Here is a 12,353-nt window from a genome sequence, read left to right as displayed (position 1 = left end):
AAATTTGCCGAACTCGGCATGTTCGCACACCCCTGATCTGAACTAAATTTATCTACCCACGAAAGTATAGAATAACCCCATTCACTATCAAAAGGAATTTAGCGAAAACCGTGTCTTGTGCTCTATGTGATGTTTGCAAAACATCAGCAGTGCAGATTAAAAAGGAAAATCAGTTAACAACACCTAGGGGCAAGCAAAAAGAGCGTGAATTGAAAAAGAACAAAGAGATATTTAAAAATGCGCAATCATCAGAAATCATAATTAACAGAGCAATCTTTCCGATGATAAGCCGCCGAGGGAATGATGTTAATTTATATAACACTAAATAAACAACTTCGGTGTCGTTTTTGAAATGGGACCGAATCGCCTGATTCGATTTTTTTAGTTGAAAGTGCAATTTGCACTCACCCCATTTTTATATTGATTCCCAAGTTATTGTTTGAAGCTTCAGTTTTCCATACGTTTGGAGGCATCACATTTTTGTCAAAGCGAATTTTTCTCAAAACAATTATCGAGAAAAAAATTTTAGGCAACGGTTAACTTTCACAGAATTTTTGAGCACATATTCAAAGCTTTCAACAAAAATGTTTTACATTTTGGCGCTAACTTGTTAAGGTTAAATACTAAAGCAATATGGCGCAATCTTCCGTTTTGTCAAATGCTGCTGCTGTTCCATTAGCTTACATGTATGAAAATGTGAAAGATGTTAGTTGGTATTTTAAACATGACGAATGTTTGTTTCCCATGCGATTTTCTACATAATGATTTTCAAATCAAATCATTGTGGAAATGTGAACCTTCCAAATAAGAACAAGTCCTTTACTTTCACAAATATTACCTAGGCTGTTTTAATCAAACATTAGATATAATAACCAAACATGAAAAATTGCATCATATAGTTCTTTATCAAGTATTCTTTATTAATCAAACAGAGCTATTAAAGATCTAGGTCCATTCACCGCAATTTGTGGATTATTCGATGTTTGATTAATACGAAGTTTGCCCATTTTTAATGTTGGCAGTGGTCCAACAGTGTTTTAATGTTTTTCCAGTAACACGAGTTCAAAATGTTTCAACGATATTCCAACGAACACCCGTTTGGTATTTGCTCCGACTTTGGTACTTCTTGCATGAAGTGTAAATACTTCCCACTGCAGATTTCATCGTCGATTCCGATGCACATACCCGCTCGCCAATAGAAACGCGATGTACAAATAGGAACGATTGCAAAACAGAAAAAAGAAAACAAGAATGGAATCTGTTTGAAAAAGAGGCGCCATTCATTGCGTGGGTTGAATATGCGTAGAATTGCAACACACTTCGAGCAAAGGTCGAATATTTTTCTTTGTATGATGAATGAGTACTGTACAACATCTAATGAGCCTATTATTTCGAAAAATAATTTCAGTTCGCACGAACTTGAGAAATTTTTATGTGTGTGTGGTTTGCAATACCTAATTGACGATTAGATCATTGAGTTTTAAGATGTAAATTTTAGTTTTCAAGCTTCTTTTTTTTCATGAAGCCCTCAACTCTAACTTCTCAAGTAAAAATATAATAAACAATAATTCTTCCACTGTAGACGTAAGTAACATTGCAATAAATCATCAAAATGTAGCTTGTGACCATTTTTCTACAAAGAATCTAAAAACTGAACTCTCAATCCACTTTTTCATCATTTTTTCAGCTACGGCGTCGCCGCATCGTGCACCACGGCTCTTGAATGATGATCCAACAACTTCTGTAATAAAAAAACGGTTGGCGGCGCGAAGGTTCTCTTCACGAACGAACGTAACAAAAGGATACCCGACGAAAATTGGGAGGTTCTCGCCGAGAGAAAGAACCGCCGCGAGGGGAAAGTTGTTTTGTAAATAAATAAATACAGATAGGTACTGCTCCTGTTGCTGCTGCACCGCCACTCGTGTGATGATGAGAGGAAGAGAGAACGGGTGGAATGAAGAAAAGCAATGAGATGACCCTTCTCACCCGTCCGATAGATCTGAGTACATCTAGCCGGTTAGTGCAAAGAAGGCAAAAAACTTTCAAGTATTTTCGTGACAGATTTTAGAACTTGTTCCGAATTTATTCCCTCAAATGAGAGGCAATTTAATTAAATTAGTATGTAATGCAATTTTTAATTATTATCAGTACAATACCGTGGTACTTTTGGACTACTATAGGCATACTGAAAATTATTTATATGCGCGGCTGGTAAACTGAAATTTTACTCGGTCACAAAAGAATACAGAATAATTGTAATAACTGTAGCACAACATGATAACAACAACGGTTAATTACCGTATATTTTTTATTTCTGCTAAACTCCACTGTTCTACTTTGAAAAGTTAAACCAAGGTTCATTTTGAATATATCAATAAAATTGATTGAAACTTATAGAAAAAAGAACATTATTCATGTTATGAACTTTTCATTAAAAACAACGGAGAAGCTAAAGTGGAACAATACGAAATATACGGTATTGTTGGTGGCGTGAGAGGTTGCGCAAAATTCAAAACCACAATTGTCGAAAATTTTTGGCAATGGCCGTTTTTCCGGCGGATTTGGCAATTTGCCAGATTGCTGATTTGCCGGAAGTTTCCAATTCCAGCAATGTGCCCATTTGCCGCTTTGTCGGAAATTTTAAATTCCGGCAATTTGTCGAATTGCCGGAATGAAATCGTTTCTCCCTTTTCACTGAGCACACTGACACACACACACACACAATTTTCTTGATATTTTCTACCATATCCGTGTGTTCTTTTTTAGGATCCTCCTTTCAATCTGCGAGAAAGAATAATACAAAAGTGTGAGAAACGAACGCCATAGGATCAGAAGGAAGAGCGACAAGCTTGTGCACACACACACACACACACACATACACTGTAATCTCCGCCCCTTTTGCACAGGGCGCTTCTTTTTCCGCGCGGTAAGGAGCTCGACGCACAATTTCGCTTTTGACCCCACCCCATCATCCTATTGAGCACAAGAACTCCAAAACTCTCACATAAAATCGTCGAAACGAAGTGTGCATTCTTCAACAGTCTCTCTCGTGTTAACTATATACATATTCTGCTCATATAATTTACACACAACCACCCACACAAAAATCTTATTTAATATTTGTGTGCACACATTTAATCTAACAAAATATGAAGTTATTCTTTATTGCTACTGTGTTACTGATCAGCGGCACGCATGGAGCTACAACTGAACAATTGAGACAATGGATTTTGAACAACCGAGAGAGTCTCAATGGACAAAATGACTTGGCTGGAAGCATTCTGAGGTAACATTTTTTCCCCTGTTTTACGTGTCTGATAAACCGGCTCGTTTCTAAACTAAAAATAATTCCCCAATTGTCATACGACTGGGGAACTACCCCTAATAATTCTCAGCTCTGCTTCCAGACTATTCGGATGGGGATCCGACAAGACGACAGAAGCCACAACGACCGAAACCACACCGGAAGCGCCGACGACGTCCGAACCAAGATCTCACAGTCGTGACGGTATGCGATTTTTCTGTCAATCATCCCCGTTTTCATTTGATTAGGTGTTAACAGTCTCTCTGTGAGGGTGATGCTCTTTTGTTTGCACTAGTGATAAGAAATCTTCCGTGTGATGAATCGTGCGTGGACTGTCATCTTTTTTCTTGATGTGACCGCTGGTTACGTAATGGCCAAAAAGTCTAATGTAAAGTTCGCTTTAAAAAAATGGCTGGGCTAAAACAACGGATACATATGAATAGCAGAACGATATCTAGGACAATCTGAGAAATTTATCTTTCACTCTTACTATTAGTTTACTAATAGAAAAAAATTTTCGAAATTAAACAAAAAAAATTACTTCATATATCACAATTTGTTACAACTATTAATAAATCCGTAGGCTGAAATCAGTTTTAAAATTCGACAAATTTTGTATACAATTTAACAGATCCAGTAGCGTAAGGTTTTGACTTTCAGTTTTGGCGAATTAAAACATTTTCGAAAGAGCAATTCTTTAGAAATTTAACTTAACTGGAGTAGCGCCAGTGGGGATGTTTTTTTTAACTCTGATTCCAAAATTACCCGAATATCATAGTAAAACTCTTCAAAAAAATTTTTTGAAATTTTTTTATTTACTGTCAAAAAGTGACAATTACTCAGTTTTTGCCACTCATAATCTCGGAAGTCGACTAAAAAATTGTTTTCTACGATTTTTATACTTTAATTTTGATTTAATCATTTGTTTTTCTAGGGGTCGGAACATGCGACATTGCTCTAGATTTCCTTGAAAACTCATATTTAAAAAAAATTTGGCTCATTCCACATTTGCCTTTTTGTTTGAAAATAAGGCACAATTGTTAATGTCACATATCGAAGTATCAAAAAACATCTTTCATAGTCTCGTTGTGAAAGGCCTACAATATAGATAGAGCACACTTCGATCGTGATCACATGTATTAGATTTCTTGCCTACAGCTCCCAATCGAGGGATGCGCTATGCGTTATGAATGACCACAAACAATCAAAATTCCGAAAAGGAAAACGAGAGCTATCAAGTTACAAATTCTCAAGTGACTGCACGCAAAAGAAAACTTCTCTACTTGGTGGGAGAATAATGGAACAATTTTTTTGCCTAAATGCACTATTCTGTTCTAATCACTTACAATAGTATTTTTTGTTCTATCTCACTTCAAAGCATTATTTTTTAAACCAACCTTTCAAAAACTTCTATCACTTTTCCAGTCTGTCCATTCTTTGCCGAACCTCTCATATTGGCCAACGATTTTGCCTTCTGTCGACCTGCATCACTCGGAGACTGTCCTGTTGGATATCTTTGTGATCAATCCGTGAAACTTGGACGATCAATATGCTGCAAAGATACTAGACGCGGAATTGTACCCAATGGCAGACCAGGTTAACTATTATTTTATTTTCAAGCAACGGTTTCCATTATGATTCTAACAACGGAGTGTCACGGATTGAGTTTTGTGTTTATATCTAATTTAAAACTTTTATGGTGGAATATGTGTAATAATGTTCATAGATCTGATAAGCTCAGGGAGTTGAATACCTGAATTTGGCATTCGCATGTGGAAACTAGATACATCACCAAAAAAGTTCTCTTCAATTAGATACATTTGCGTTGAATACTATACAGCGGTGTGCGGCAAATCTCAAAATTTGCCAAGCTCGGCAATTTCGGTAAATTTGCCGTACTAAACAAACTGCGAAAACTGTGATTTTTTTAAATGTTTTTTGGAGCGCCAAAACTACTGAATTTTTAACACATTCCTGGTTTTTGAATAAGTTCGGTGTGGTTTGTCTGCTTAAACATCACAATAACTCAATTTTGTGTCTTTTTACTAAATTTTTGGGGATAAAATCAATTGTATTGGTCAAAATTATATTGTAAATTTTTTTATGTGTGCGGAAAATTTCTAATTTTTTTGAAAGTTTTCGTGCTTGGCGAATACGGCAAATTCGGCAAATTTACCGCGCACCCCTACTATGTTAGTCGAACCCCGCCGCGATACCATAAATTCATTTAACTCAATTGGCAAATTCCCTGTTTTCAGCTCGCCCAACACAACGTCTACCACTTACGTGGAGCACTGTAACCCCTACCGCAGCTCCATCGCAACCGATTCCAACAGCCACTTCAAGAAAAGCGCCATGGTACATCAAGGATCGTACAGCTTGGCCAACATACAACAGAATATCTGCTGAAAAGGCTCTCCAAAAAACATCAACAACTCAGGAGACAACCACTTCTACCACTGCTCAGCCAACTACAACCACGACCGCAACAACCACAACTACCACAACTCCGCTGCCAACTACAACGACAACACAGCCAACAACTACAACAACTGAACCCACGACGACTACAACAACTACCGAACCAACGACTACTACTCCAAAAGTTAACTCATGGGCGAAACTGTGGACTTCTACTGCTGAACCAAAAAGCTATGTAAATGTGACTGTTCTCCAAGCAGGATCTGTTAGACCATTAAGGGTATGAAATACTTTTCGTTACGTTAATTACAACAAGTATTTTAGGACGGACAAGTAGAAGCAGTTGGGGCCATCACACTTGTCAACGATAATGGTTATATTGTGCTTATTGACACTGGAGCCAGCAGTGACACTGAAAGACTGTTGCATAGTAAGTGTTCAAAAATCTCAAAACTCTCCAAAGTTTATATATTTCTAGTGAAGGCCTTTGCGTGCGTGAAAAATACTTTGCAATCATTTATTTTCCAAGCATTTATGTAAAGAGAAAAGGGACTAGGGATGCACAAACCAATTCCGCACTCTTCTATTTTTTCTGAATTCTTTCAAACAGCTTCGTCTTTTTTGAGTAATTCAATTCTCCGATGTGGTCTTCTTTTTCTTTTATTTGGTAGAGATTCACTCTAAGCACCATATTCCTTCAAGTTAGTGTGTTTTGTTTCTCCATATTATTTTAAATGCGAAATTTGGTCTTTAATTATTTTCCATTCATTTGTAATTTGTGGTGACAACCTCTCTGTTTATCGCTAATCCCCTTTATATTAATGGGCTTCCAAAGTCCATTAGAATGTGTACTCAGTTGGTCCTACAAATTTGCAAATAATCTATCTAGAAAATATTTGAAACATTTCGAAATTAAATTGAATTAAATGCTAAAAAACAATGCCTACAATTTACACGAAAATGAAAAATTGTTTAACATAAAAATTGTTTAACATAAATTAGAAACTGGTAGAACTTGAAATTTCATTATTAATGATAATTTTTGAAAACTAGAGCCTATTACTTTTTAAAACCCCAAATCTTTACATCATTCTTTCACGAGAGCCCATCTTTTCTTCTTTCTCTTTTCTCTTATTTCTATTGAATGTGACCGGAATCGAGCCGACAAATTGGATTTTAGCAACTTTATTCACTCTTCCTGAATATATCTCTATTCATCATTTCTTGTTCTCTAACTCTCCTATTCCGCTATGCTACGTTTCCTTATCCAATAAGCAGTAGGACGAATTCAGATGAAACTGGAAATAAGTGAGCTTGAAATGGAGCCAATGTCGCCGTGGTGCTCACCGGTTAAAACCAGAACAGTTGGACTCTTCATTGGCATTTTCGATTTTTTGTTTCTCACTGCCACTTTTCTTAAATCTGTCCAATTTTTGCAACTCTATGGATTCAATTTCTTTGCTACGGCGGCTGTGTCCTCTATTGGAGTTTTATATGCTGTTCATATTCTCTGTATCCTTGCTTGTTGGTATGGACTTGCGAGACAGCGATCTTCATGGCTGGTCCCAAAGATAGTTTTGAAAGGAACTACTGTACTAATATGCGTGGCTATTACTCTGATTCTGGCATTCTTTGTTTCTTCCAATTCACCAATCATTGGCAATGCAATTGCACATGGTTTCAATGCGGAATATTATGATCATCGAGCTGTTATTGACATGGCTTGCCTGGTTATAGTTGGCATTTCAACAGGGCTATCCATGGCACAGGGATGGCTTCTGGTCTTACTTATTAACATTTATCGACAAGTTCGAGAGGACGAATTGGAGCGACTTTTGGAAAAAGCATTAAAGAAGCTTTCCAAACGAGAAAAAAAGAAAAAAGAACAGAAAAATAGACTTCCTCACAAGTCCTCTATGAATAATAATAATGGACAACGCTTTTTATCACCAGAGACAAGAGAACAGTCGCTGGATCCTTCAGTCACATTTACTACTTTTATCTAATGGTACTTCATCTAAATTAATTAAGTTCATGTCTCCAATCTAGGGACAAGGGTCCAAAACATCTTCGTGTGAAGATCCGTTCTTAATATTCAAATTTGCAGGCCTTGCAAAGGAGTCGGTGACTCTTGACCAAATTGACAGTGTTGTCATCACTCACGCCTCGCCGGGTCACATGGGAAACATGAACTTCTTCGCTCAAAAACCAATTCTTTACCATTCAATGGAATACATTGGACGTCACGTCACTCCAACCGAATTGAAGGAAAGACCATATCGAAAGTTGTCTGGAAATGTTGAAGTATGGAAGACACCCGGACACACACAACACGACTTGTCTGTCTTGGTGCACAACGTTGCTGGATACGGAACCATGGCAATTGTTGGAGATTTAATTCCGAGTGAGCACTTGCTCAGTGAGAAGGTAGGTGCCGTTTTCGAAACTATAATATTAAGTTTAAATTTGATAATTTTGCAGAGAGATGTAATGATAGAAGAAGGTGTCTGGGACAATGCTATCAAGAGACAAAATGCCAATTTAATTGTCTGCATGGCTGATTGGATAGTTCCTGGACACGGACAACCATTCCGAGTACTTCCAAACTATAGGTAATAATTATAGCGTCCGGGATTCAGACCTAGTATAAACAACTTGTTCGCAAAAATTTTTAGTTCAAAAAACAACAAAACAAAACTATTAATATGATATCTTTACAGACAAAAAGCCGGTTGCACACGACTTTTGGCTCAACGTCATCTTCTAAATCAAGCAGTTTAATACTTTTTTGTGGAAATTGTTTCAATGCCAATTCGTCCAATCAATTCTTTCAGTTTTTGTCTTTCTTCCGTCTCCATGGAGATGTTCTCTCTTTCATCATTTCTCTCCCTTTTCATTTTTGTCTTCAAAACTTTCCTCTTCGAAAAACAGTATGTACTATGTACGATTGCTCACGATTCAAACAACTCTTCAATTCCTAAGCCTCGATTCAAAAAGTATTATTTTGAAATGTGTATTTGCGAAAAATAAATATTATGTTATTTTCAACCTACTTTTGCTTTTTTTGAATTGGTTTCCTCAAAAATGGAAATTTATAATATAATATGAAGCAGGGGTGTGCAGCAAATCTCAAAATTTGCCAAACTCGGCAAATTTGGTAAATCTCCTTTTCCAGTATTTGTCAACCATCACAATTTCGGCAAATTTGGCAAGTTTTGTTCAAAACTGTTTTGCTAAATTTTTGATGTGTGCTGCAAATTTGGCAAATTTGCCGCACACCCCTAATATAAATACTTTGTAGAGCGAAATTGACGCGGTGGAAGGCGTCGAGCTAGGAAAGATACCTGCTGTCAGTAAAAAAGTTTTTCTCTTGGTCTCTTGGCATAGGGTTTTTTCAAAAACGAATGTTTTTTTCACTTATGATAATTCGGTCAATTAAAAACCAATTATGCATTTATTGCAGTTTTTACCCACTGAACAAATAAAGTTGTCCTACATAATCCGGTATCAACGGCGAAAAAGTACACATGAAAATGGAACAGAAACGTAATTTTGCAAAGTAGGAGAAAGTAAAGTTTTGAGGTTTTTCGAATTACAAATAGAGATTAATGTGAACCCAGAATGCTTAGAGGAAAAATAAATTAAAGTGTTTTGGAATCATGAGAAAGGAATAACAAATGAAATCCTGAGATAGAACAGAATGACTATAGAAGGCTAGCAACACCCGATGAATATAATGAAAGGTAAAGTACAAATTGAAATTCTACGAAGAAGTACTGCTGCTCGCAAAACTTGAGCGATCCCGATTGGGCCTAGTCATGGCGTTGACGACAGTAGACGTTGGTTTCAGTACTGTGCAAGCAAGATATTTGAAGTTAGAAGTCATGTCATAAGAGAATGGGACGCCAGTTGAACACTCCGATGAGAAATGTTGGCAGTTGCAACGACGGATGTCATAGTTTTCAAGCTCACGTTGCAGATGTTCAGCATATTTTACAACCTGAGGACATTGATATATAGGAAAGCTCGACAACTAGGGACACCAACCTGCTCTCCAGACCTACAAATCAACGGATGAGAAGCTCTGAATATTTTGGGCGGCACATCTGACACCTCGACCAATGCGTAGACAAACTCAAACCATGTATCATAGACAACATGGGCAGATGCACCACTGAAAACGGCAAGGGCATCGGCAAACGATTCGGATTCTTCTAGAAACACAAATTAAGGACTGAAGTAGGTGGGAACGTTTTTAAAAACATTTGAATCGAGGGTGTGTGGTAAATCTCAAAATTTGCCGAGCTCGGCAATTTCGGCAACTTTGCCGTTCTTAACAACTCTTAAAACTATGAACTCAAGAACAACTGTAAAAAGGCTGATTTTAAAACAATTTTTAATAGAAAACTAGTTGCCCCATTAATTAAATAATAACTCACGAGCATCGCAGACAAAATGGTAGCACATTCCGTCACCAGCATAAATTCCACTGTGATAGAATTTTACACCAGAAACATTCACTTCGCAGAACACTTCATCTCCCTTTTCTAGATATTTGTCTTGTCTGTCATGTACTCCAACTGGTACTTCATCTAATTGTATCAGCTCCTTTCCAACAGGAAACTGAGATCCAATTGGTGGATCATCGAAACTGAACATGCCCGGGCGACCAAGAACTGTAGTAAGGCGGCTGATGAGGTCACGAGACTCCTCGATGGATTGGGCTCCAGACGACACTTTGAACGGAATCGAGATGAACGGTCGGTTTCTCATATTCGCAGTTATCATGTGAGTCTGAAAAATTATCATTGAAAGTCAAACACTTTTTCAAAAATCCAGCTTACCGTATATCCGCCGAACATTTTCTTTTTTGTGACTAAAACGTAATGTTGTCCGAGAGCAGTCACACCAAGTCGTGAGAATATTGATGTGTCACCAAACTCATTTCGAACTGACGCCATTAGAAGAATTCGAACATTGTCATCTGCTTTTCCAAATCCGCCTATTGATGATGATGATGGTTGAATGCACGTAAGCATTCTCAATTAGAGAGAGTGCAGTTAAAGCTGAAAACAAATGGATTGAATATAAAGATGATAACTTAATTTTTTTCGAGGAAGAAAGGGATGCAGAATACGGCTCAAAAATGACCTAAAATTAGTTAAAATTTGAAATTTGACCAACTTGTCAATTTCGCAGTGGCTGGAAACTAATTTTTTTTTTTGCAAGTACCTTCTAATTTTGTGTATTCTACTTAATTATCTTGTGTTTGCAACATTTATGTATTCTAAAGTCGATGGACGAATAGATAAAAAAAATGGTTAAAAACATTTAAAAAATCGTGTTGAAAACGCAAAATAATTAATTTGTACACCCAACATTAGACGTTGATTTAAAAAAAAATTAGTTTCCAGTCGCTGTTAAATTTAAAATTATAATCTAATTTCAGTTCATTTTTTGAGCCGTCATAACTTTTTTTGAGAAGTTTTCAAGAAGTTTCATTATGAATTTCGATTTTTTCAAACAGTTTTGAGTCTAATAAAGCAATAAAAAAATTTTCTACACCACCTTTAAGAATATTTTGACAAAATTCTCACAAATTTATGACTATGAAGTAAAAAATACGAGGAGAAACGGTCTGTACAAAAAAGATAGAAAATGAGGGCATTTGTATTGTTTGTTGTTGAAAAGAACATGAAAGGGGAAACGGTGAATATATAGGAAATGGAAACAATCGGTGTGTATGCATGTGTAGGTTTTATGTTTTAGATTTTAAATGGAATAGCCGAAACTAGTGAAAAAAAAGGGAAAACGATGCGAGGAAACGCGTTTTTGACAGTTTTTTACCATTCGTTGCAGGTTTAGTTTGAATGGGGGTACTTGTGTAGAGTAGCTGTATCGTATTTTTACGTATTTTGATTCGAACACGCAAATTTTAATTGTAACAATCAGTTCCTAACCTAAAAAGGAGAACATTATTAAAATAATTAAAGTACCGTGTGAAGTCATTGGAATTTGACAAATTTGTTGTCATTTTCTAAATAATTTTTAGTTACTTCCTTGAAAATGCAATCGACAAAAAATGAATACATAGGAAAAAATAAAAAAAAGGTATTTTCTTGCAGCTTATTGAATATTCTATTGTTTCTCTGGGCTCTGGCTCTAGTAGAGTACTTGGAAAAAGGAGACGAGTCAGGAAATTGAAAATAAAAAATGAGAAAAATGTGGATTGGCAACCAAAAATTAACTTCTACTCGCTAAAAAACCAAACAAATAAATTTGAAATTGCAAACTTCAACAAATCAGATAAATGTCCTCAACTATGCTCATGCACAGCTTATTACACATAGTTGGGCGTAATCGCCTTATCATTGAACATGCCTGAAACTCGATCACTAAATATTTGCCTTGACGAAAGAATTTTCGCAGCAGGCAAAATGTGTACTATCCATGGTGTACTATCCATTATATTTAAACGTTGACAGTAACGCAGATATGTTGTACTATTTTGAAGTTTTCTCGATTTGGGGGGAACAAAACCGACTGAACTCAGAAAGAACTACCAATTAGGTAGACCGGGCAAAAATCGAAAATTTTACTGCTTGCTTACTAATGCAGAGAAAAAACT

General features: G+C 36.5%; 2 protein-coding genes across 8 annotated transcripts; one reads left to right on the top strand and one right to left on the bottom strand.

Moving 5' to 3' along the window:
• Positions 1–1,178: 1,178 nt before the first annotated feature.
• Positions 1,179–8,773, top strand: C23H3.9 (the record flags this gene model as incomplete). 6 transcript variants are annotated; one of them, NM_001392984.1, is made up of 9 exons in its annotated part: positions 1,179–2,016; positions 2,767–3,286; positions 3,408–3,508; positions 4,730–4,900; positions 5,563–6,005; positions 6,050–6,155; positions 7,833–8,152; positions 8,207–8,337; positions 8,446–8,773. In NM_001392984.1, 8 exons carry the CDS (start codon positions 3,150–3,152, stop codon positions 8,504–8,506), a joined length of 1,470 nt encoding a protein of 489 aa, NP_001379708.1. The 6 variants fall into 6 exon arrangements, 5 of the variants coding, with proteins under 5 accessions (NP_001379708.1, NP_001021980.1, NP_493653.4 ...); NM_001026809.4 differs by lacking the exon at positions 4,730–4,900; NR_132569.1 differs by lacking the exon at positions 1,179–2,016 and having other exon boundaries at positions 3,150–3,286; positions 6,050–8,152; positions 8,446–8,506.
• A 392-nt stretch (positions 8,774–9,165) lies between these two features.
• Positions 9,166–10,791, bottom strand: egl-26 (Egg-laying defective protein 26). 2 transcript variants are annotated; one of them, NM_061251.6, is made up of 4 exons: positions 10,570–10,791; positions 10,165–10,519; positions 9,773–9,939; positions 9,166–9,725 (listed from the first exon to the last, which is right to left on the bottom strand). In NM_061251.6, the coding sequence occupies exons 1-4, from the start codon at positions 10,762–10,764 to the stop codon at positions 9,489–9,491; spliced, it is 954 nt and encodes a 317-aa protein (NP_493652.1). In that variant the 5' UTR covers positions 10,765–10,791; the 3' UTR covers positions 9,166–9,488. The 2 variants fall into 2 exon arrangements, with proteins under 2 accessions (NP_493652.1, NP_001300512.1); NM_001313583.2 differs by having other exon boundaries at positions 9,773–9,936.
• Between the last annotated feature and the right edge of the window lie 1,562 nt (positions 10,792–12,353).

The sequence above is a fragment of the Caenorhabditis elegans genome, chromosome II, assembly GCF_000002985.6.
Source record: "Caenorhabditis elegans chromosome II".
NCBI classification, from domain to species: domain Eukaryota; kingdom Metazoa; phylum Nematoda; class Chromadorea; order Rhabditida; family Rhabditidae; genus Caenorhabditis; species Caenorhabditis elegans.
This window is presented reverse-complemented; position numbering and strand designations above follow the sequence as displayed.

What these genes read in the sequence shown, in the direction of transcription:
- egl-26 (NM_061251.6), bottom strand. Translation starts at nt 10,764, where the DNA reads ATGCTTACGTGCATTCAACCATCATCATCATCAATAGGCGGATTTGGA. An exon ending in AAATGTTCGGCGGATATACG is followed by an intron (nt 10,520 to 10,569) that starts GTAAGCTGGATT and finishes ATAATTTTTCAG; the next exon opens with ACTCACATGATAACTGCGAA. An exon ending in TTTGTAGGTCTGGAGAGCAG is followed by an intron (nt 9,726 to 9,772) that starts GTTGGTGTCCCT and finishes CAATGTCCTCAG; the next exon opens with GTTGTAAAATATGCTGAACA.